A 25,345-nucleotide genomic window follows, 5' to 3' on the forward strand; every position below is an offset into this window, starting at 1 on the left:
ACTGTCAGGCTACGTCTCCATGAGGGCTGCGATACATGTGTTCCTGTGCTCCTGCTACTGGTGCTAGACAAAAACATGGAGTTTGTTCACTTTGTTATTCAATGAACGTACTGATGGTAGAGGTTTCCTTCTCATCCTGTTTTTCTGCCTGCCTGTCTTTCCCCTCGCCCTCTTAGTTTGTTTGTGTTAACCGCACGCTGTGTATTTCCACACGGTATCAATTATGGTGTATTTTACTCTGTATTGATGTGTTCAGTTCCACTATATTGCAAACTAATAAAAAAAAAAAAAAAAAGTCCCAATTTAATATCCCTGACTATGGAGTGGACCATTTTCCCATCCAGACAGTGGGTAAAGTGCAACCATCAGAGCAAGAAGTGGTTTGTCCATTGTGTCTGGTCTTAAACAGAACTATCTAGGTTGTATTATTCTATGCCATTGTGCAGCCATGGAGATAATGTCAATGACTCCATGGTGAATTCTTTACTGTCACAACAGGCTCAAAGTTTACAATTGTAAGCCCCACAAGCAAAATCCTCAGGATGATGTTCATTCTTCTCGTCAATCACTTTTATATTGAATACTGAATACCACCAGCGGGGCTTTAGACACAAGACTTATTGTTTAATTCTGTCTTTTTCCTCTTCTTCCCCACCACCCGACCCACCCTTTTATTTCCTCTTTAGTGGGATGCCATCACAGAGATGGATGAGCACAACCGGCCCATCCACACTTTCCAGGTTTGCAACGTGATGGAGCCCAACCAGAACAACTGGCTTCGCTCCAACTGGATCTCTCGGCAGGCGGCTCAGAAGATCTACGTGGAGCTTCGCTTCACCCTGCGCGACTGCAACTCCATCCCGTGGGTGTCGGGCACCTGCAAAGAGACGTTCAACCTCTTCTACCATGAGACTGACGAAGCTCACACTGTCAAATTCAAGCCTGTGCAGTACACCAAGATTGACACCATTGCTGCTGACGAGAGCTTCACTCAGATGGACCTCGGGGATCGCATCCTCAAGCTGAACACAGAGGTGCGCGAGGTGGGACCCATGACCAGGAAGGGCTTCTATTTGGCGTTCCAGGACATTGGCGCCTGCATCGCCTTGGTCTCAGTGAGGGTTTACTACAAGAAATGTCCGTTCACCCTGAGGAACCTGGCCTCTTTTCCAGACACAGTGCCTCGTGTGGACTCCTCCTCACTGGTGGAGGTGAGGGGAGCGTGTATTGACCATGCGGAAGAAAGAGACACACCCAAACTCTTCTGTGGAGCCGATGGTGATTGGTTGGTTCCATTGGGAAAATGCGTCTGCAGCGTTGGGTATGAGGAGATTGACGGCACATGTTTTGGTGAGTTTCCTAATCTTTACATCATACATTTAGCTCTTCATCAATTACTGTATCACCAAATGCTGCAATGCTGAGAATATAAACCTCTGACTTAAACATGAATTATTCATATCCCCCCCCCCCCCCTCCTCAAACCATCTATGATTCATAGGTTGTAACTTTCCACACAGCATTTAATCATTTCCCTGGAAGTCTTACTTTCTACTCAAATCTTTTCCTCACCTTTTACTCTCTCTCTCTCCTCCTTTTTCACTCTTTAATTTATTCATATAATGGCCTATAAACATAAACATTGGAGATAAAGTAGTATAACATTACAACCCTGCCTGCGAATCAATTTCTTATTGGGTCTATTCAACATAAAAATCGATGCATCAACCAGCCAGAAAGGTAAGAAATATGGATTAAATGAAGTGGGAGATATATTATGTGCAGAACTTTATTTCCATCTACTTCATGTATTTTCACAAAGCTACAAAAAAATTACTTATATGTCGGTGAATGTCCATTTTTGTCTACTCACTTCTCTCATTAATCAAAGATTTATTTATTCTTCACAATTTCGCCTCCCGTCTCCATCCCCTCTTTCCTTTTTACCTCTGCTCATCAAGTGTTATTGCGAGCTGTCTACTCCCTGGAGAATAAGATGGAATAATGTGAAGGGATGACACTGTTTAGGATTATTAGCTTCACAGCAGAGAGGTGTGTGTGTGTGCGTGTTTGTGTGTGTGTTAGTATTCTTTAAACCTAGGTCTGTCAGTTACTGGGCTTAAGCTGTGACAGTCATTTCATTTCTCTTATCCCTTTGTATTTTCTTAGTCTTTTAACGGCTGCAGGAATTCAAAAGAGGATATTTAGCAAATAACAGTACCTGCTAGATTAGTGAAATTAAGATAAAACAACAACATTAGTCCATCTTTAGCATTCGGATTGAGATTCAAACAATCTATGTATGTGATCAGGCATGCTCCATGTTGTATTGCGCACAGAGTAGGTGGTTTACAACCAATGTCCCATGGGTCTACCTGTGTGTGACAGATTACCTCAGATAGGGTTGTAGCAGTTTGATCCTCAACTCTCTGATATAAGCTTAGGGTTATTAATGGCACCTCACTGGGAATGCTGCGGAACAGATGAAGAACTTCCTCTAAAATCATGTTGAGTAATATGTACACGTGACTTTAATCTATAGAAGATTAATTCTACATGGTGTCCATTGTGCTTGGAGAGAAATCATCCACTCAATGTGTAGTATGAAGACAATTTGGTTTTGAAATTATACACTGTTGATTCACTGAGAAGTAATATACCACACGTGGTGCAACACTGGTTTTAAATTCCAATAGCTTATTTGAAACAGCAACAAAGACACTGGCTCGTAGCTGAAGGACGAAACCCCAAACATTCATCTGTGTCCAGCTGACTAGTTTGTAGCATTGCGACCAGTCAAGATAATATCTCTGAAGATTGAGCAAGAAGCGCAGCAGATAGAAGTACTGGCACACAGATTGGATGACAAAGTACTGCTTTTGTCCCTCTTCGAAAATCACCCATGTAGCCAACACCACTGTAAAACTACAGCTAGTGCCCTTTTAAACATTCCTTTCAAGACTGTACTCACTGCTCTCCTCCATTCGTTCACCATCGAGGACCAGATGTCCTCATACAGTTGATTACGATTCATCTTGTGAGTCGGGTCGGCGAAGGTTTCCCAGCTGCAGTCGCAGCTGCATCGCAATCAACAGGCCAGGGGTGAGACTGCAGCTGGGATTATAGCCAGACTATAGCAAAATTGGTTACTTCATTCATGTCTGTTCCTTTATTATCCCCCCACCTTCACTTATACATCCCATAATTGTTGTGTGACAAGCTTAGTTATGGTAGATAAACCTGCTCTTGTGGACGGAGGAAAACAGATGGTAAAGTGGGTTTGTTTTAGAGACTTGAATCCCTGCTGCCATTTTGCACGCATTGCCGGACTCACAAATAAGTGTTCACCGATGTAATGACCCAAAATCCAGGAGTTGTGATAAACACTACAAACAATGTAAGCTATGTACTCTGACAGTATGTGACCGCATGACACATTTAAGTAGTGAGAGCTTTGTGAAGTGTTTACCTGTTTGGCTTAAATCTGTCTTTGTGTTTGCAGTTCATAAAACCCCTTGCTCCGCATCGTGGTTTAAAGAGGCAAAAAGAAGCCGAAGTAGAAAAAGAGTGATTTCTGCTCTTTGCCATTTATAGCAATAAACAACCACAAAGGGGTCACCGATCAGCGTGCCTGTGGCCCAATAAACTAAAGTAATTTGTCTTCTTTCTTCCTTCTCCTTCACCGCTCACTCTCTGAGAAGCAGATTTCACACTTGGGTTAAGTTTAGCCTTTTGGGCAGTGTGATGGCATTTTACTGCAGTGTCAGCCCTGAAATGCAGCCGCTGCTCATTGTTCCGGGGGTTCAAACAAGCGCCGTTATTAAAAGCCTCCGCACTAGGTACCACTGCAGCGCCTTGGGCATTGAAGGAGAAAGAGTGAGGTGGCTGGCTAAGCTAATGCTTCAATCCCTAGTTTACAACCAACTGGTCCTTTAAACGCTACGGCTGAGTGACTAAGCTCGGAGGAAATTAAAAGTTTGAATGATTTGTGATTTGAGTAAAATACCATGATTGAAAAGTGTTGAGGAGCCGAGCGTTGACCTTTGTGTGCCCCCTCATCTCTGCACGCTTGTGTGCCATAAGAGGGAATTAGCCTTTTATGCAGCTCGTGCACTCACAGTCAATCAATGAGCTTAAGCGCCAGTTAAGCCTTATGTTAAATGCATGTTAAGTAAGAGAAAATCCTGTGGTCCATGCGGGAAACACTAAATGGAAGATTTTTTGCTAGTTTAGAGTATTTTTACTCTTAAGATGCAACAGATTTTTGCATGATTGTCTGGTTATGATCAGAGAGATGGAATGAAACTCCTCATGTGACATTATCCCATTCAGATCTCACAGAGAAGGAAGATTAGTTTTACTATGTTAATAATACTCAATCGAACTTACACAGCTTTAGATATGTGACACTTCTCCATTTCTGAAGTAAAAACCTTTGTTTATCGCATTAGAGAGGCTGCCTGAAGTCTGAATATAGGGTTTTAGTTCCAGTTAGATTTTAAAAGATGTGCATGCTTTCCAACCTCCCTTTCTGTCATTCTAACTAAATTTGGTTTCAATAGTACTTTAATCCCCTGTCTGTTCCCTGCATGACGTTTGTAGTGTACGTGTACCTGCACTGAGGCTGATGTTAATCAAATCTGAAAAACTCCTTTTGCCCTTCTTTCAAATGATGTGCTTGTTGTAAATTGGCATATTATTTTAGATCACATTTCCTTGTTTTATCTTTTTTCTCTCATAACTTATGCGCAAAATGTTTCCAGATTTCAAATTCTTATTGAATCTATAAGCAGCTGGTTAGGAGCCTTCATATAAAATATGATCCCGTTCCTCAATTGAAGCCGTAACATTTTTATAGCAAAATTACAGATCAGTTATTTGTTGTGCAAATGAGGACGGTATCCAGTGGATGACCACTAGAAGTGCTGTGGAGCAAAATAACCCTGCTCTTGGTTAGAAGGACAACAATCTATTTATCATTTTCATATATTAAAAACTTAATTTAATTGGCACAAAATGCAGCTTCATTGCAATGCATTAATTTTGAGTGTTCCTTTAATCGTTCCAATAACTTGAATATTGGTATTACTGATTTCATCAGGTTGCCTTAAATATATTTGAGCTCCTTGTTGCAAATTGTGGTTAATGTTGCGCAGCAAAGTAAAATGTAGCCTTACAAATGGAGTTTCCCGGGTGATGCACACTAGCACACACACACACACACACACAAAGACACACACACACACACACACACACATACACATACAGAGCTCATTTATTTCAAAGAGAGGCAGAGAGAAAACGATGAGGGAGGAGAGAAAGTGCCGCTTTGTCGAGGAAAGTGTTCCCGCACCATTTATCTCCATTATGCTTTTTTTTCTCTCAATACGTTTTCTTGTGTGCAGGTAGAGCAATGTGCTTTGAACCGTTAAACTATATTTGGTTTAATATAGTTTGCACTACAACACATTTAATTTGGTTTAACATACATGTGAGAATATGATGATCACTAAACTACCCTTTTTCTATTGTCAGATGAATTGTGTGTTTGGGGGGGGGGGATATCTATGAATGAACATTGATAAGTTGTTGATGTTTGTGTGTACCTGTTTGTATGTGCTACGCGTATGCTCCCAACACAATATTTGAATGCAGGTACGCAGTATCACCATCAAATTTAATGGTATCATTCATGACTTACTTTATGGGTACTTACGTTTTGCTCATAAGGAAGACAGGTCCCGCTAATGTCCAAACAGATATAGGTCCCCACAATGTATTATTCCTCGACCACACACACATACGCACACACTTTAGAAGTAAACATCAATAAGTGCAATCTGTGGTGTTAATGCAAGATGGCACCTTGCTTACCTAAATGACTGACGTACGCTCAGTCGATCTGGCTCTCTTTTATCTAGCTGTCTTTCTCTTATCGCTCCCCCTCTCCATCTTTCAGGGTAAGACAATATAGCCGGTGCTGTTACCGCTCGGTGTTTTACAGCGGGTCTTTGTGTTCATCGGTGTCTGTGTAAGAGCTCTCTGCAGTGCCATGAATAATGCAATCACAGTGCGCTTGGGTGTGTGTGTTTATTTATATGTATGTGCACCTGTAAATTGTGGTGTCGCTGAGTGTGCTGTGTGTTATTTGCCAAACCAAAGTGGTTCTTCACTGTGCTCGGCGTAAGCAAAGTAAGAGCAGTCCATTTGCATTCTAAACTAATGCTGTCCCGCACACACTGAGAATAACTGTACCAATCACATATTAAAGAATAACGGATACTGCTGAGGACTAAACATAACACGACACACTGGGACAATTTGTTATTTGATTGGCACTGTTTTTTTTTTTTTGTACAAACTTAAGTGAAGGAAAATGTAACCTAAAACCAGAACCAAATATTTAGTGCATTGGATTACTGAGGTAAAAGCATAATAGTATTTTTGATTATCCTTTTGTTTTGAGATCAAACTGTTCTCCTACAATGGAAATGTATTTCTAAACGTTAGCACCACAAGTTATTCGGACGGTTTTGTTGAGACTGTTCTTCTGAGATAACATTTAACACAATCCAACACAACAGTGGAACAACGTCAGGTGTCTGGGCTGGACTACACACAGGTAATTGGTCAGGTAACAGGAACGGCTGTGTTAATGTTAATTGGCATACGGGTACACACATCCCCGAGAAAAAGTTTCTCACAGTTTCAAGACATTTTCAATTACAGCATGAAGATAGTCAGACAACAATTATAGTACATATCCCTCAGCCTGTCAGCCCGCTAAATGAGATGTCACACGAGAGAGAGGCAATGCACAGGCAAAAACACACGCTTAATGACTCACACACACACACACACACACAGGACGGAGACACAACAGCATACACCATGCGCCAAATCTCCTGCCGTCACTCACAGACACACAAAAAGCCAAAGATGCACTAAAGCACCAACAACAAGTGCAAAGTGTCAGTGCCAGAGACATTTTGCTCTCACAAAACACGCTCTAACAAAAACACACACACGGGGAGACACACTCGTGGGGGCTCAGGCTGGCATCAGCAACGGAGCAGCTTACAGACGGGCCACACTGCAGGGAGACGCTGTGACATTTCAGAAGAGGATGGTTTTGGTTTAACAAGCATGGCCCTTCAGGCTTAATTGGGAGTTTTCTGGAGAGAGAAAGAGAGAAAGGGAGGGGGGAAGAGAGAGAGCGAGAGATAGAGAGTGTGCTAGAAGTGCATGGTAGATTTTAAAATAACAATCTTCTTCACTTCGTCCGGCATCAACACACGTTCGCGGTTCTGAAGGACTCGTCTCTCTGCCTCTTTGACGTATAACAAAGTGTCTGCGGCCATTTCCTAACATGATGTTTCTCATCAGACATGTAATTGTTTTTGAATTCCCCATCATTGAAGTGCATTAATGAATTCAAATCATACAGTATGGCTGCAGCTTTTTATTTGTTTATGCTGTCGTTCTATTAGCATTTTTTTCCGTTGCAGCTATCGAAAAGAATATCACTGAAAGCTCTTTGAACGCTGACAGTATGCTAATGCATATTTCCCCTGAGTTGCCATTAAGCCCAGTGTACCTCTGAAAGGAGCTTCCCCCGCCAAAGGCTTGATGTGGCTTGAGTTACGCCCGGTGCTTGTACTCTGCTGTCAATGCACTGCTCCGTTCAGTGTCACTACGAGCTGTCAACGAGCCACCGTGAATTATCACTGTAAGCAAAATCATTCATATGACATTGTTACATATTCAATTTAAGAGATGTCCAGAAAGAGGACATTGCCCCGAGCAAATGTATATAATGTCCAACTAAAGTTATGGCTCAGTGAAACATATTTTGAAAAATGTGATGTATCAACATCTCTGTGTAGTTAACCACTGACAGTAAAATAAAATTAAAAAAAATATGATCATATTTATAATTTTTCCCTTTTCTTAAAAATGATCTGGACTTAATTGTCTCAGCCAATTTTCTAACAATTTATCAATTTTAACAAATGAAAAACTTAACTTTCCCCACTTTTCTCTGACTTACTTATCCCCCTCTCTTCTTCCTCCTTCGTCCTTCCCTGGTGTTTGTAACTCACCCGTTTCCGGAATTTGCTTATTGCATTTCCCAGATTAGATTGGCTAAATCTGACATGATTTACAGCTCATGCAATTGTTCTGTGGGTTTCCTGGGCTTCTGAACCAGTGTTAAGAAGTGAAGAAAATCTCTTTCAGTTAGTAAAGAAACCTTCTGTCTGAACGGGATAATTCTCAATGATAAATCAGTTATAGGTTCATGTTAGAGTAAGATGGTGTCTGACCTCTTAGTGACCTCTTCCTCGAGTATGCCCTCTTTTTGAAGAGAAAATGTTGTTGATTATGATGACATGCATTGCGTGAGCATGTCATCATAGACACAACTTGCGATAGCGGAACAGCAAGGCTACATTTTTGGGGAAATCATATTGGACAGAATATTAATATATTTTAATAGCAGGATTTCTCCCTTGCAGATCTGCAATGCTCAGCATGAAGTAAACAAGTCAACAGCTTCTAATATGATGTTCTCTGGCTTGGTTCACGAACATTTATCTTTTGCAAAAGCGAAAAACCTTAGTCTCCCTGTGCTAGTTATGAGACAGGTGGCTTTACGACTCACATGAAACCTAAATGAGAAGTAGTGAAGTTAAGTTTACAATTTGTACCTTAACTAGAAATAGCTTAAACACAATGCGGTCGTCCAGTCTTCCTGACCTTGACTGTGTTCTTGACAGGTGAAACTTTTTTGTCCTGCTGATGGCTGTTGACCGTGCAGCAGAGATCAGCGGCCCCAGTCGTGAGGCCACTGCTAGTGAAAAATGAATGCCATCTGGAGGAGGCCAGGGAGGTCGTCGAGTGGGCATCAGCGAGCGGAGGGTGGCGGGGTCTTATTCATGCAGTCGCTGGCTGCGCTCACGGCTCCACAATAACTGCAAGTGACTCATTCAGTCACACTTAGCTGGTGTAGATGCGGGGAGTCACTGCTCTGTTCTGCAACACTGACAAGGTGCTAACAGGAAGGTTTGTTAATAGCAGAGCACGTGCAAAACCTGTGACTCCAAAACCTGTGACTCTATGTATTATCACTGGTTAATTTCTGTCTACAGTCAGACCGGAGAGATTAACTCCTCATCCTGTGATTTCTCGCAGTTAAACTCTGCATCTTTAATGAGTTCTATTCTTGCCAACATAGCAAGGCTTTGGTAAAGAAAATATTGAATTTGATAGAAGCTGCCATATTTAACTGTCCTCTGGAAGACAATGAAATTCCATCTGTGGATGACTTTCTAATGAAAATATTGCACAAGCCTGTGCTCTGTTCTTTCTGCTGTGTCGCAATGACCTCAAATCTGAGGGTGAAGAGGCTGTTTGAGGTCACATGTATCCGACCCGCTTTTGACAGCACATTGCTCTTGTGGTCAGGCTCATTTTGTGTGTTTTTTATTAAGGTGTCATGTTTAGAGATAATAAATCTTAGCGCACAACTTGGACTGAATTGAGGTTATTAAGTTAGAAATAAGGTCAAGTTTGGCTTTAGTGTTTAAGGTTATAATTTCAGGTCTAAACAGAATGTTAAGTCTATTGGGGATTGTTTGTGTGTGTGTAGAAAGAGTGTTAAAAAACAGCACCTAGCATTAATCCAGAAAAAGACAAGAACAACTCAAAATTAAAGAGATCACAAAAAAATATAACAAACCCAAGGACAAATATCGATAACAATCACAAGGAAGTTCAGTTGCTGTGGTGCAGGAATACATCGTCTTCTTTTAAGAGTCTGAAACGCTTCACAATGACGGAGCAGGAGAGAAGGCATTTTGATAAGAGTGTGCGTTCATATACGTGTCTCTGTTTTTTATCCACTCCCATTGAATTGACACTCTCTTTCCTCAGATCTCTGATGCTTTGCCGACTTCCACCACTGTCTCTCTTTAAATCAGCCATTTGATGAGCATTAGAGGCTCTTGTGTTGTCGCTCTTCAAACTGTAATTGAGAACAAATGTGGAGTGTTTAATTGGCGTTGTCAAGCAGGGGGGCGGGTGCTGTGGGCACCTAGAGATCTCCTCATCTCTCTGCATTTTCACAGTTTAAAGAATAAATTATGCAGATCGCATTTTTTTTTTTTTGCGAGAGCCCTAGTTGAGGCGTGAACTTGCGTTGACTTCTGCTTGGCTTCCCCCCCCCCTGTTCGCAGAGAGTTACTTCAAAGCCAGGGAGTGATCAAAGACAGCGGGGGGAAAAAAATAGATTCCCAAACGTACCGGCACCCTGCATACATACATGCAGCTTCTGCCTGTCTCGACGCCGCACACTCTCTCTCTCTCTCTCGCTCCGAAAAACAAAAGCAAGCGACGTCGTCTGATGTTTTTCTTTCTTCGTTTTTACCTCTTTTCTTTTCTTTTTTTATCGTCTCCGAGAGCAGAGTCCTGTCAGACACTGCAACATTTCAATTGATTCCCCTCTTCCCTCATACGTGTGTGTGTTCTATTTTGGTGCGTAAGCCGAGAGACAGAATTAGTCATTAAAAGGGGGGTATGTATAGCACGACATGGCCCAGATAACACATCACAGGCCTGGATTGAAGAGCGGGCTTGTCACAAATGAAAGTGAGTTTTGGCGGCTGGAGACAGCTCCGCCCCAGTAGGAAAGCATCGGGGTTACTGGGGGTTCAGCGTCAGTAATAACTCTGTTTTGTCTCTGAGGCAGTTTGTTTATCCTGCAGCCATAAAGTAAAAATACTTAACACTTGTGTTCCCAGTAATTTAATCATCCAAATGTTTCATCTGCCATGTAAAAGAGGAATGGTTTATGTGCAGCCCTCATTAGGGAGAGTGGGTGGAGACTGTTTCTTTGAAAGTTGGGCTAATGAAGATATCACCATCACTCTCTGGCTTTCGCTCATGCATACTGATGGACTGTATGCATCAGACAGAACTCCTTGACTCGCAGGCCCATCAACACATCTAATGCACTGAAGCTCTAGCTCAGCACCTGCATGCAGACACCTCTGGCCTGAGTCAGGCCCAGTACCAACCTCACAAATAGGGATTACGTTAGTGAAGCAGAGTAATTTTTACTTATTGCAAGGAACATTTATAAAAAAAATTAAGTGGTTTCTCTTGCATCTGGTTGATCAATATTTATGTCAACCCGAGTCAGTTTTATTTATTTAGCACCAAATCTTAACTTTTTTAGAACTTTTCCTATAGAGCAGGTAAAGATTGGTTTGGAAAAACGTAGAGCAACACCAGGCTCTCCTTTTTCTCAATTTTTCTAGAGGGGGCTGTTTGTAAGAATGTAAATATCCGATTCAGTTGCTTCGGTACAATTTCCTGAACTTATCCTGCCAGCTCTCTAGTTAAATATCCAGAAAATGTCATGAGGTAAAAGATACAAACTGGAAGAAGGTAAATATCTCAGGTTGAAGAGAGGAGCCATACACGTTGAAGATATGAACGAAGATGTCAACTTGGAAAGACAAGGAGGTCTGAGAGCTTTCTGCGATAAGGGCCGGTGCTGCTGTTATTGTACAACAATCAAAAGCCCTGTGCTTCCTGCAGCTGAATTTAAACATCATGGTCTGCCTCCTCTATGCTCCGGATGCCACCTCTCAACTTTGCATGGTGTTGTGACTGTTTCTGGCCTGGACCATCTCCTGCTGCGTACTTTATATGTTAAAATAAAACTTGGGAAACTGTCCAGACACAATTTCCCAAACATTTGCTGGAATTCATGTCAGAAAAGAAAACTATAGAGAGAGAGTGGAAGATAGCCGACAGAGCACAATGCAAGTTTTCGATAATGTGGAGTAATAAGAACAAGTTGGAGAAGACTAGCAATGAGAATTGAAGCAGCAGGTGTAGGAACACGGGGGCAGTAGGTGGCTTGCTATCACATCTCTACATCTCCGGAGGTGTTGTAGCTGCAGAGAGAAATAGGAGAGAAAAGAGATGAGAATATAAGACAAGACAGATAGAGAGAAAGAGGCATACAGCCGGGATACTTTTGCATTTGTGGGGAAAAAAAGAAGAAGCAGTGTTTGGATGATGCAATAGCTTTCACAAAGTTTACAGTAAGCTTGTTGCACCACATGGACTACACTGTATTATGCTGGGTAAAGCTGATTCATTGAGAGCGAGCTCAAACTGCTGGTGGTACAAAGATAACAGGGGCAAAGTCTGGAATAATATAAGAAGAAGGTGCGAACCGAAAAGCTTAAAGCTTGGATTGGACGGCCTCAGAGGAGTCAGACAGTCTGATGTCAGTGGTGAGGTGATTTTAGGAAGGGGTCCAGATTTGAAAAGGCCCTGCCGCCGGCAGACTTCTTTTTACCTGTGGGGACTGAGTAATGAAACAATAATGAATGTTCCACTTGGCTGTTGGTAGATTGTGTCCCAGAAAGCTGTCTTGTCCTTCAACTGTTCTTTTTACACTGGCACATACAGGCGTCAGTGCCAGTTTGGTAATGCTGTTGATTTCTTTGCACCTGCACATCTTTGCTGGCTACATGAAGACGCACACTTGTGCCAAGTGAGTTTGGAGTGGCTCGGATGAAGTTGTGTTATTTTTTTTGTGTTTTTTTACAGAACAGAAGGCACAGTGAAAATTTGGTAGTTATGTTGGCGTGAAGGTGTAAACACCTGCTCAGATAATTCATCTCTTATTATGTGGCTTTGTTGCAACACGGCTCTCAACAATCACAAAGCATTGTTCACGATTGCAATTTGAATCTTCCAACAAGCTGCCCCGGATGTAATGGCAATTAACCAGCTTGGCACCAAACTATTGCATATTGATCCGTACTTCACTCAGTGTTCTGTTAAAGCTGTCAGGATTCATTTCAGTAAAACTATAAACTGAATTTGCTTTAGTACATGTTTCTCTTTTCGGGTAACAACATCTAATCAGGTCTATTGTTGCTGCTTACATGCAGTTTTGTCAGTAATTGCAGTAGATGGCATTATTGTGAATTGCAAGAGCACTGTAACACTTTTACATATTATTTCCATTCACACGTCCTTTGTCTTACAAAATGTTCCCTACCAGAAGAAAAAAAAAGATATATGAAACTTAAACCAGCATCCTGGGCCAGTAGGTGGCGATAAAGTCTACGCATGTGAATGTAGAAAATGTTTTGCAGTGATGCTAAATTTAAAACTTGTAATTAGACTTAGCAGTGCTAACCAGACAGAAAAACCATAATAACAACCATGTTGGTGATATTTCTGAAAAATCTGCAGGAGCTATGACGTCATAGTCTCCCAAAACGTTTCATGTAAAGATGAATACACAGAAACCACAAGAGACATTAGTAAAAATTACCTAAAAGGCTGTTTGCATGTGGATGAGAGGTTCAAACTCAGTAAAATTTGTTTTCTAAAATATCAGCATTAGTGTTTTACAGTGTTTCCTAAACTATACTATATTTTTTCTACATTTCCTATCTGTACGTTTTTTATAAAATACTGTGTGTGTACCTATTTAAACTTTTATAAAAATGTTAGCACACTGACACTCTGTTTCACCTCTTTTGATGCTCCCTCGCCCTATCCCTCTATCATCTCATATATGAGCAGCAGCAGCGCATGAAGTGAGCCCATGACCCCAGGGTACGAAAGGCTTTAACTAGCAGTAGGTGTCTCTCAATCTGCCAGACTGCAACAGCCAAGCTTGTTAGTCACACCAGTGGAATTGGCCGCGCACACATGCACACACACGCACACACACACGCACAAATGTCCCGTGGATAGACTTAATCCAACCATTGAGTGCAGCGAGCAGCGATAGAAAAACTGGGTCAGTTCTAGAGAAGAGCGTGGTGTGAAACCGTCCCCCTCGGGGTGGATTGAGGTCTGAACTTTGGCTGACCCCCCCCCCCCCCAAAAAAAAAAGTTGTACAATGAAAACCTAAGAATTTGCCGGATGGAATCTGTTTGAATTAACGCTGACAACTTCATCGATCAGGCTAAAATGTGGGCTTAAGCCGTTACCAGGAGCATTTTGGACATGGATAAAATGGTTGAGCTGTAATTGGGTTTTCTTCATGCTGAGATTAACCAGACGAGGGAAAGTTGAAAGCTGTGGATCGGGGAATGATGGTGACTCTCTCCTCCCGTGGGTTTGCACTTCACATAGACCTTTAAGGTATTACTCTTCTAGATAGAAACGTTTCGGGTAGATTTAAAAAAAATCAATTGAAAGCCTGTTTCTCTGTGTCTGTCTTTTTTCACTTCTTCTTGAGAGGATCCACTTCAGTTTAGACCCTCTCATGTTTTCTTTAAATATAAAGTCTTCCAATTTAAATCAAATAAATAGTTGTCTGCATTCCCCCAGCAAAATAACAATATAATTTACATAATTCTGTCACTGCTGGAATGGCATTGCTACTGTTACAGTTTGGTTAGAAAAGACATATGGTTAAAGTCACATAAACTCATTGCAACAAATTTGATCATTACAACTTTCAATGATCTATTCAAACATTTTATAGATCATGAATAACAAAATGTTCCTGTAAGACTCGACTATATGCATGTGGAGCATATATGCGATGTCGCTCTGAAGCCACAGATGTATTAAATATAAACACTTGCATCCTTCAGTGAGCCGTGAATGTTGGCAGCCAGCGGTGCAATATTCATAATGTGTGTCTGTTCATCTTGCCAGGTAAGATGAATGATGGCAGAGCTGCCAGTGAGCAGACACAGCTAATCTCACTGGGTTAACCATCTTCCTCGGGGGTGACAATTCAGTCATCACTCTGTGTAACAATATTAATGTGTTAAATCCTGGGCCTGGAATAGTATGGCGACTGCAGAGCTACAGGTAAGATATTAAATTCTGCACCTTCTTGAATGTGCACTCGTCTCTTCTGGCACTTCTTGAACTTTTAACTTTTCTGGGTCTACAGTGTGAGGTTGTATTTTAAGCGGTGGAGCTTGACCACAAATCAGTTGAACGTGGGGATATTGCCTTTTGTGGAGCCATTTCGAACCGTCATTACTCTTTGTAATGGTAACACTGCACCATTAGACTTCAGTAACTAGTCAAATGGATGGCTCATGTGGAATTTGTATAAGCCCCCGAAAAAGGCAAAGTGGCTTTTTATACCGCAGCAAAGGCCAACAGTTACAGAGACAAAAGAGCTCTTTACAGTTGTGTATACATATTATATGACTGCAGGTGTGTGTGTGTGTGTGTATGTATGGTAGTGTCCTTTTGCCTTTTCTTAATTTGTGTAGGTGGATGTCCTTCTGTAGACTGAGTAAGTGTGTAAGCTTGTGCCCTCCATGTGTTCTGCATCGCCTCCCTCATATTGTGCCCTTCGTGCTCATGTGTGTACTTATCTATCAACAGCCGCAGCTATAGGCATCTCGTCCTACTCCTTACATTAAAGCTGATGGATGCTTATTGAGCAGCCAGAGGCTTAGACTGCAGACCTGATTTATAAACCAATACAGCTTGTTTTATGGGGGATTGATCTGCCTGTGTCTCTATCGGTGGAGCGTTCTCCTTGTCTTCATTCAGACTGACAGGGGGGTGATAAAGGGACGACAATGAAAGAGAACTATGAAAACGTTTACAATTATTCTGTTTAGTGTCATCACCCTTTCTGACGTTCATACTTTATTCTGCATTTCCAGACGTGTCAAGACGTTGGAAGCTCTTCCTTGTACCAAGAAAACCGGCATTTTAGGAATACTTGATATTTTTATGATATAATTAGGTATATAATTCCATATTGACAGAGCAAGAAGGTTCTTGGTTTGAATCCCGGTTCGGCCAGGGGTCTTTCTGTATGGAGTTTGCATGTTCTTCTTGTGTCTAAGTGTTTTTTTTCTGGGTACTCCAGCTCGATCCCACAATCCAAAGACATGCAGAGTGAGGTTAGGTAGAGTGATTCTGAATGGACCATAAGCATGAAAGTGAATGGTTGTTTGTTTTCGTATGTTGGCCCTGCAATATGTTGGCTATCTGTCCAGGGTGTACCCCGGCTCTAGCCAAATGTCTGTTGTGATATGCTCCAGCTTACCCTGCGACCATTACAGGAAGCTTGATGAATGGATGGATGGATGATAGCTGTAGTATCACCATGGTGCCGACTATTCTGCTTGTTTTTCTGGAGCCCTTCATCACATCACATGATCTTCATCAGCAGATGTAGTTTACCAAGTTGTCATGGAGTTTAACACTTTTCTTTAAAGACCTTCATTCTTGAACTTAGAAACAAGAGGAAGGTGGAATGGTAAACGTGAACTGATATTGATCTATCTTAATAAAAAACACACATCAGCATGAACAGCAGTGTCCATTATTACCCTTATAAGGTTGTGCAAGAACTTTACAGTCATGTTAATGAATGTGTCTCTGCACTGCTGCCAAATTCCTAAAGTATAATTTAGGTTATATTTGCACATTCATTATTTTCCCAATCATTCACACTCCAGTCTGGAATTGTTTCCTGAGTGTCTGCATGTTAATCCGTCATCACTGGTAACATTCTGATAGCAAGTCACTGTAGCTTCCACTATGCTAGCAATGCTCAAAGGGGACATTATTAACATGTTTGTCTTGTAAACACTGAAGCCCTTGTTAAGGGACCACCGACGCCACTCACATCAGTACTACTAATAAACAGCAGTGGTGGCAGAGAAAAGAGACGTATAGCGCCTTTAACTGACTCATAACAGTTGAGGCGTAGCGCCTGGCTGTAGCACATTATCATTTCACCACTTTCTGTTTCCGCTCCTCACTTCCCGGTGTAGTCTTTTCTGTGCATACACATAATTTATACGTCTGGCCCCGGGACTCATGTCTAACTGTGCGTGACTCCATGACTTTAAATAAGTGTGTTAAAGCAGCTCCTGGCTCCAGAGTGTTAACAGCAGCAGGACCTGATCATGGACAGTGATTAACATTAGATGTGTGGCAGGGCACCAGAAGACCCTAGAGTGTCAGACCCAGACCTCTGAACCTGACTGCCGTCTGCCTGCTGTCTCACACACACACACACACACAGACACACACACACACACACAAACAATGACGAAGCCACTTACTGGCTGCCTTGGTCCCCCTCTCAATGTTTCCCTATCTTTTTCTCCTTTCAGTCAACTGAAGTTAAGAAGAAATAACACTGAAAGTAAAAAAAAATCTTGCAGCTGCTGTGGTGCTCAGAGCATGAGATAAGAGAACAAACACACACACACGCACAGTCTGAGTTGCGGCTGTGGTGCAGAAGTAACTGGGGATCAGTGCCTGTGTGTGGATATGAAAGGGATCATTTTTGTTTCATCCAGGGTGTGTGTTGGTGTGTGTGTGTGTGTGTGTGTCTGCTTTAATCCAACTGATACTGATGTCTTTTTCAGAGACTAGGATGGGCAGTAGGTAGGAGAAGTAATTGAAGTTTCTTGTAAAAAAATGTAATCTTCATTTATCTGCGGGCATCATGTATCCTGATTTCCCTTCAACCAAAGTTTAGTCAAGCTTCATCATGAAGATCGAGAAATTAAAACAAATTTCTCTCATTTTACTTAATTGCCTATAACAAAACAGTTTAGATTCATTCAGTGGTGAAGTCTGTTGATAAAAAGTGAATCTGATTCCAGTCTGAATAACCTGATGGACAGATGGTTAACTCCAGTAATAGATGATAAGAAACACCTGAATATGAGTGGAAGGGTATCATAGTTTATCCTTTACTCATGAATTGCAGCGAAAAGAAGAACCTCTTAACCACTCGTCTTCTTTTTACCTGTTTGTGTCTAATACTGGTCGTATGAAAAGTCCATTGCTTCTGGACAATAGCTCATATTCCATCCCAGCATGCACCACGTAGCCCGATAACACTTTCCTAAAGGTGTGCTGAGTCATTTGAAAGAACATCAAACATTGGTGAGTGTTAGACACCTTTCTTTTTGTTCCTTCTCTAAATAAACCACAGAGACCTTAGTCATGTTGCAATAGAAAGATGATGCAGCCGCTACAACATAACTAAATGTCATCTAATTCACACCAAGAGGAAAGTAAACCATACGCTCTAATTAGTTATTAATGTGTAATGTAATATATCCCAGAGCAACTTACATTACATTGTAAGTTGCACGTTACATTAGCAAACTGCTTTACTGTGTAGATAAATGTTGTCTTTCTGATGGGGGTCGGGATCTGTTCACATTTGAACTGATGCAGTTTCAGTACCTGGGATTTAATACCTTATGTAACCTCTTTTCTTTATTTCTCTGTTGCTGTAACATTTGCATATTAGTTATATTGTTGTTATGCATACTGTCATATTTACCTGTACATATTATGCAAATTACAAACTACAGGTTTCAGACACATTAAAAATCGCATATATAGATTTAGCATAACGCGTTGGCTGATGCTTGAAAAAAATGCAGATGTAAAGACAACTACCTAAGTATGATAATGTGTTTGTGGACTCCTCATTATTGCTGCTGCTGTTCCCCGAACACACTTGACGATGTGAGAGGTATAACATGTATAGCTTTCCATGTGCTGTTCAACCACATTGTTGCACAGATTTAAAAATGGAGAAAGCTCAGAAAGATACCAGAGACAGAGAAATGAAGAGAGTTGGTGTACTTCTCTCATCTGCCGTTTCCTCGGCAGGAAGGAGGAAAGGCTTTCTGTCATAGGTCTGAGGAAACAGGAGGACACTCGGGGTCTGTAGCCTCTCTGTGGGATCCATTATGGCCTCTTTGTGAAATCCAGCAGGAGAAGAGAAGACAAACGAGAGAAGAGCACAATCGCTGCAGATGGTTTATTAGAAGGGGTTCTGCACCTCAGCTTGAAATGGCCTGCAGCTGTTTGAGTGCGAGGGAGGGTCACCTACTGGAAAATATGGGTTTGACGGAGTCACAGATGCCTGTTGTTTTGTACAAAAGCAATTACAGTTTATGGCGTTTCAGATAATGATAAACCACATGAGGTTCTGAAATTAGTGTCGCAAACATCTAAAGTCCGTCTGTGATCCTTTACAAAATGCAATATCGGAATATTTCATCCCATTCCACACAAGCTATCCTTCTAGCCCATATCTTCCGGAGCACTTTCCTCACTCTCCATCTCCATATTGCATTTTTTTTGTATATGATTGGATTGTCCACTTTTGAGCTCTTCTCCAGCAAACCGATAGAAAGAGCGAATTGCAGAACCTCAATCTGCCTTTCTCTTGTGTCTAAGTAATCACACAGATGCCTGGCTGTCCAGAGCCTGCCATGTTGAAGGCTGAGCATCCTCACACACACACACACACACACACACACACACACACACACACACAAAAAAAAACCCGCTCAGCGCTCTGATTTGTCTGTCTGATAGCGCTGTCAGTGAGACTGGATGTCAGAGAGAAGGAATCTATTACAGGATCGATTGGGCCACGCAATTAGGCAGCAATAGGAATTTCTCATTTCGCTTTTTCCCTCTGTACCAGTTGTCTCTCGGGAGCTTTGAAGGAGGGATGAAGTGAGACACTGTGATTGCTGCCAGAGGAACAGAAAAGTGGCAAGATTATGGGAGGAGTGTGTGTGTTGTTTTCCTTTGACAGATGTGGGAGGTGTCTAAGATATATATAGACGGACATGAGGAGATGGCCTTGTGTTTGTGTGTGTGTGTGTGTGTGTATGTGTGTGTGTGTGTGTGCGTGCGTGCGTGTGTGCGATGGCTTACTCCCTTCATAAATTGGCTATTACTCATCCTCCTCTTCAGACTGCTCTTCCTGCATCTCCAGCTCATCCTCGTTGCTCATCTCATTTTCTTAGGGAACCTGCTCACTAATTGGCCGTCATGACAAACTTATCAAGCGCATGAGGAACTTTTCTCTTACGCTCCCTTTTCATTTAGCATCTCTGGGGAATGAATAAATAAAAAGCTTTATGACAGATCCTCAAATTTTGGGACCGGGTTCAACACTTCCGCACGTCCATTTTACATCACAGACATTTTTGCGTGTGTGATGTGTAAATCTGTCTGTGGGTTTGAACTTGAAGGAAAGCCCTCTTATATCATCCGTTACCAATGCTCATTCATTTTAGCGGTATGCTCAAAGTGGCGTTCTTCCTCAGTATTGTTCAAATATAAGGCTCCTACCGTCAACTAATTTTAGAGTTTTGCTTAGAATTGTGGTGGTGAAACTTTTACTTTGAAATATATACACTGATTACTAGTGCTGATATATCAGTCATGGCTGAAATGTTTTCTATAAAACATTTACAAACAGAATGCTGCAGATGATTGCTCCCTGACAAATTTAAGTATCCTCTGTCCTTAACCCTCAACTAGGGTGAGGAAAAACTCTGCAAACAAGGAAACTTTTTGACAGGGAATAAAAGGGAGAAACCTCAGGGAGAGTCCCGAGTGAGGGTTGGAATGGAGAGAAGTGCAGTAGATGTGTAACTGAGCACATTAACGAAAATACAATATTTAATATATGAAAAGAAAAGACTGGGTGACAGATGTACGGCAGTGATGACAATTGTTTTGATAGAAGTATGGTCGGGAATAAAAGTAATATACACATATAAGTATGGAGGCAGGCACATCCAAACAATTGAGTTGTAATCTCTGCCCACACGATGCACCGTGAAGCCCCAGCTGCACTCCTGGATCTGCAAAGTCACACAATTATTAAAAATGTGGAATATAAATGATTTAAAATTCAGTCCCATATGCGATTTTTAAAGTAGCAGATTATATATGTTGAACTTGAAGTAAAGGTCCAGGTCACCAGGTCAGTATCGGTCACATTGACCTATTCATTTACAAGAATGAAAGCTACAGTAGATGCATCACAAAAAAACTAAATAAAACACCTGAAATAAATTCCCTATTTATTAGGTGCCTTATGTTTTAAGTCAAAAAATATCTGACTTATATCTATTTAAATATATTATTATGTTTCAATATATTTTCATATTTAAGCACAGATAAATTTTTTTAATCATATTATGGATGAAAACATGTTGTACAGCATCAGTACTCAATTAGCAGCATTGACAGTCTGATGATTTACATCTCCATATGCCAGCAAAATGGCAAAGCCATCAGCCACGTCAAGCTGAGCGCTAGATTTATCTGACTTCCCCCCGTCACTGTGCAGCGCTACCTGGCTGTGGGAGTTTTGTATCTGAACAGTGCCTGGCAGGACGGTGGAGGCCGGCGGAGAGATTTAATGAAGCTTCCTCTGCTGGCTAATTAAAATCTTCCTCTCTCTCTCACTGTGTCATCAAGCATGTTTTTAAACTAGAAGATTGGAGAGAGAAAGAGAGAGAGAGAGAGAGAGAGAGAAGAAGAAGATGGTCTGGCAGCTTTTTGTTTTGCATCTCACCTACACTATGAAGTGTTTCGTGTTTTGGTGAGGATTAACAGTAAAGTTGTCGGTAAAACGTGTGTCTCTGTTTAAGTATATAGTCTATATTCTCTATGTATAGCTGGTTGGATTTAAATGCCACTACTGGCCACAGGGTTCCTCCAAACTGTTACCTCTACAGGACCTTGCAGCATTAGCACTGACCTTGTCAGGACCAGTTAAAAAAGACACCATTTCTGAGGTCATGGTTAGTTTTCGGGGCAAGATGTAAATTGTGGTGAGGTCATGGTTTCGGTTTAGAATGAATTAGTCAAGGTTAAGGGAGAGGATAAGGTTTTATTGAGTTGTCCACAAGGAATGGAAGTCAATGCAGCGATCTTAGAAGGAATAGTTAGTGTGTGTGTGTGTGTGTGTGTGTGAGACAGCAGGCAGACGGCAGTCAGGTTCAGAGGTCTGGGTCTGACACTCTAGGGTCTTCTGGTGCCCTGCCACACATCTAATGTTAATCACTGTCCATGATCAGGTCCTGCTGCTGTTAACACTCTGGAGCCAGGAGCTGCTTTAACACACTTATTTAAAGTCATGGAGTCACGCACAGTTAGACAAGAGTCCCGGGGCCAGACGTATAAATGATGTGTATGCACAGAAAAGACTACACCGGGAAGTGAGGAGCGGAAACAGAAAGTGGTGATATGATAATGTGATACAGCCAGGCGCTACGCCTCAACTGTTATGAGTCTTATAAAAGTTTGACCTGCTGCTCATGTTGTGCTGTTATTGCTGATGTTTACTCAACTTCTAGGCAAAGACGTGTTTTAAGGTTGGGCTAAGGTTATAGGCAAGTAGTTGTTATGGTTAAGGTTAGAATAAGTCTTCATGAAGTGAATATAAATCAATATAATGTTCCCTGTGTGTGTGTATGTGTGTGTGTGTTTGTGCTTGCAGCCACAGCACTTCTTGAAACAGAGATAGAGTCGAACCAAAAAATGAATCCCTCTCCCCACCTTCTATGTGCCTGTGGATAGGCTAATGGGCTGCAGCATCAGCCTCTGACACGACAGTTTTTGTAATATGTTTGAACCGCTGGAGGACTCCACTGGGGTTTAATTGCAAGGGAAATTCACGGATATGTACTTAATTAAACCCCTTTACTGATGCATGTTGCCTTATATTTGCATTCCATTTAGAGGCGGAGCTACCCCGTTAACTATGTTGTGATTTACTGAAGAGCTTCTCAGTTCTTTGTGGGGAATATTACGTTTCTTTTCCCGCTCTCGCTCTGTATTCTTATGCAGCAGAGACAGGGGCCGGCTCAAGGGAGCCTATGGGCTCAATGAACTTGTGGGAGAGCTGCACATTCAACAACTTTGAAATGATTTCCATATGCTTATTCTTGATATACTGTATGTATGCTCGAGGGAGTACCCATCCCTGGAGGCTTGCTACTGTAATAAACTTTATTATGCAGCCGCTGAGCTGCATCACAGCTGCATTATGGCAAACGCACTAAACTCAGAGTGAATAGAAAGCAGTGCCCTGCAGTGGGAAAATAAAATATCTGGGTAATAAACAGTTTGAAAATGGGGGAATCTCATAGTTGGATCTTCATTTGTGCAGTTTGAAAACACTTCCAGCTGGAGCCTGATTGGAGATATTAACCAAATGCTCACAAAGACCGCAGGGTTACAATGGCCTAACAAGCTGAGGCACAAACCACGTGGCCTCCAACAAACACATGTCATCATATGATCTCCCACTGCTCGGCCAATAGCTTGTTCCTGTTTCCCAGTGTGTTTTCAGTATATTGTTTTCCAACATATAAACTAGAAATGTCAATATCCCAATTTTTCATTCATAGAAATCCCATGTTTTGTTTACCAGGATGATCTGTATATTCCTTCTCTCTGTACCTTCCACGCAGTCTCTGGCTTCTTTTCATTTCAGTGTAGTGTGACAATAATCTCGAAGACTTCCAGTGAATCTGCCTAAATCTGAATATATCAAAGTGGATTTCCTGTCTTCTTTTATTTTTATCAGTCCCACATATATTTTACATGGTGATGCTGTCAGTGAAGCCGGAAGGTCTTTTTTAGCTGGTTTTTGGAAAAGCAGAAAATTGGTTTGGAGCAATAATCCGCATTTCTTATTTCTATGTTTTTTTTTCTGGTCTGTGTGAGGTGATTAAAAGCTTCTGTCCACAATGTGTTGGTTCTGGGTTCTTAATTATATTATATAAACACTTTTTTTTTATTATTAACACAGGTTGCAATTTTCTTTGATTACAATACAGCCAATTAATATATTCATTGACTATGTGGTATTTCTATCCTTCTTTTATAAAAAGTTTAGTAAGCGTATTAATTGATCCTGAGAAAGAGGCGAAACACACTTAACTAACACTAACACAAATATAACCAACCTTCTGTGGTGAAAGTTCACATTAATCCTTTATTTAAAAAAGAAAAGAAATACAATTCCATTCACAAGGCCTTCGTGTGACAACAATACCTGTGTGACAGACCATGATAGGAACAGCCCCTTGTGGTGGATCCATTTAACCATTGGAAGCCTTGTTGATTGGACCAATGGTTTCCAGCGGCGTCGGCGACCGCTTTAATTTGGTAGCTTGCGGTCAACATTATTAGTGAACGGCAGGAGGCTTTAGCGAAGTGGACCGACTGTCTTAGCCACCCACGGTGTGGGAGGAGAGGAGCCTAGAGTAAGCAACCAGAAGATTGAACAGGGAGATTTCCTGAGGCTGGGGGGGGGGGGGGGGGGGGAATCATGTGTGATTCTGCTCTTAATGGGTGTTAACTATAATATTTCAGAAGACCACGAGAGGAAAGGTTCTTCTGTTTTATCTTAACACATTTAAATAGCACATAAACATATTTGACTTATTAAATTGTACAAGATGTAGGACATGTAATATCTCCACATATTGCTCACAGACAGATAAAGAATATTCGACGTGCACAAACAATTTCACACATCTTTTTTACATATGCAAGCGGGCGGCCGAGCTGCTACTTCATTTTCCAGTTGGCAGGGAGTTGATGTGTTCTGATGTGATTTATTGATCCTATTGAGCACATTAGTTTACCCACTGTGTTCAGTTAAAAAGCAATAACACATTTTACACCCTCTGTTCCATATGAATGCAATAACACTAAACTAATTACGCAAACTGTGGACAGCGGCGTGATTTGTAAAAGACGGAGCTGCGCGCCGATTTCGAGGCGGCCTCAGTGACAATATCCGAAGTAATACAGCGAGATTGGATTAATACACACACACACACACACACACACACACACACACACACACACACTCACCATCACACCTTATCTCGCTCCAGTCACTGATTTGTGGAAAAAGAGCTGTAGGGCAGAGACAGTGACTGTGTTTACAAGGCAGCTAATGGCTTTTGTTTCGGCTATTATTCACTTTCCAACGGCCCTGTTACATCCTGTTTGTGTCAATGAAACTTCCCCCTGAAAGTCCTCTTAATCACTTTTAATCATTCAAAATCAAGTTGTTCAGCATAATAAATTTGGGTTTCATCAGCAAACAAAGCATCCGAATTAATTAGTGAGGGTTTCTGGATGCATTGCCCCCGGCATTTTACACCAGTCGCCTCTCTCACTGGGTGAAACCCATAGTGGGTGAAACAGGGACACGCTCAGCACCTCGGCTTGTCTGATTGCAATGCAGCCCCGTGACGTACGGATGTGTAGCGGGTCCCGCCATCTTTTGGTCCACTGAGAATATTTTATTCTTTTCACAGTGTGCAAATGTGAGTGTGTCTGCATATAAAAGCTTTGCCTCCAGAACAGTGACATTGCATGAGGTCTCACAAACTTGAGCTACTATACTCAATGTGTCCCCATCGATACACTTGAAGTAAACAAAGTTGTGGGAGCACACACTGGTGGATGTTTGAGTTTTGTGTTCATTAAACACAGAAC

The 25,345-nt window shown here is 41.5% G+C and overlaps 1 protein-coding gene across 3 annotated transcripts in view; it reads left to right on the top strand.

Moving 5' to 3' along the window:
* Positions 1–686: 686 nt before the first annotated feature.
* The window catches only part of LOC133967485 (ephrin type-A receptor 6-like), a 105,702-nt gene continuing 81,043 nt past the window's right edge, over positions 687–25,345 (top strand). For all 3 annotated transcript variants that reach the window (XM_062402960.1, XM_062402959.1, XM_062402961.1), the window contains exon 1: positions 687–1,350. In XM_062402960.1, the coding sequence (XP_062258944.1) occupies positions 705–1,350 (646 nt within the window). In that variant the 5' untranslated portion in view covers positions 687–704. The remainder of the gene's footprint in view (positions 1,351–25,345) is intronic.

This window comes from Platichthys flesus, chromosome 13 (genome assembly GCF_949316205.1).
Source record: "Platichthys flesus chromosome 13, fPlaFle2.1, whole genome shotgun sequence".
Taxonomy (NCBI): domain Eukaryota; kingdom Metazoa; phylum Chordata; class Actinopteri; order Pleuronectiformes; family Pleuronectidae; genus Platichthys; species Platichthys flesus.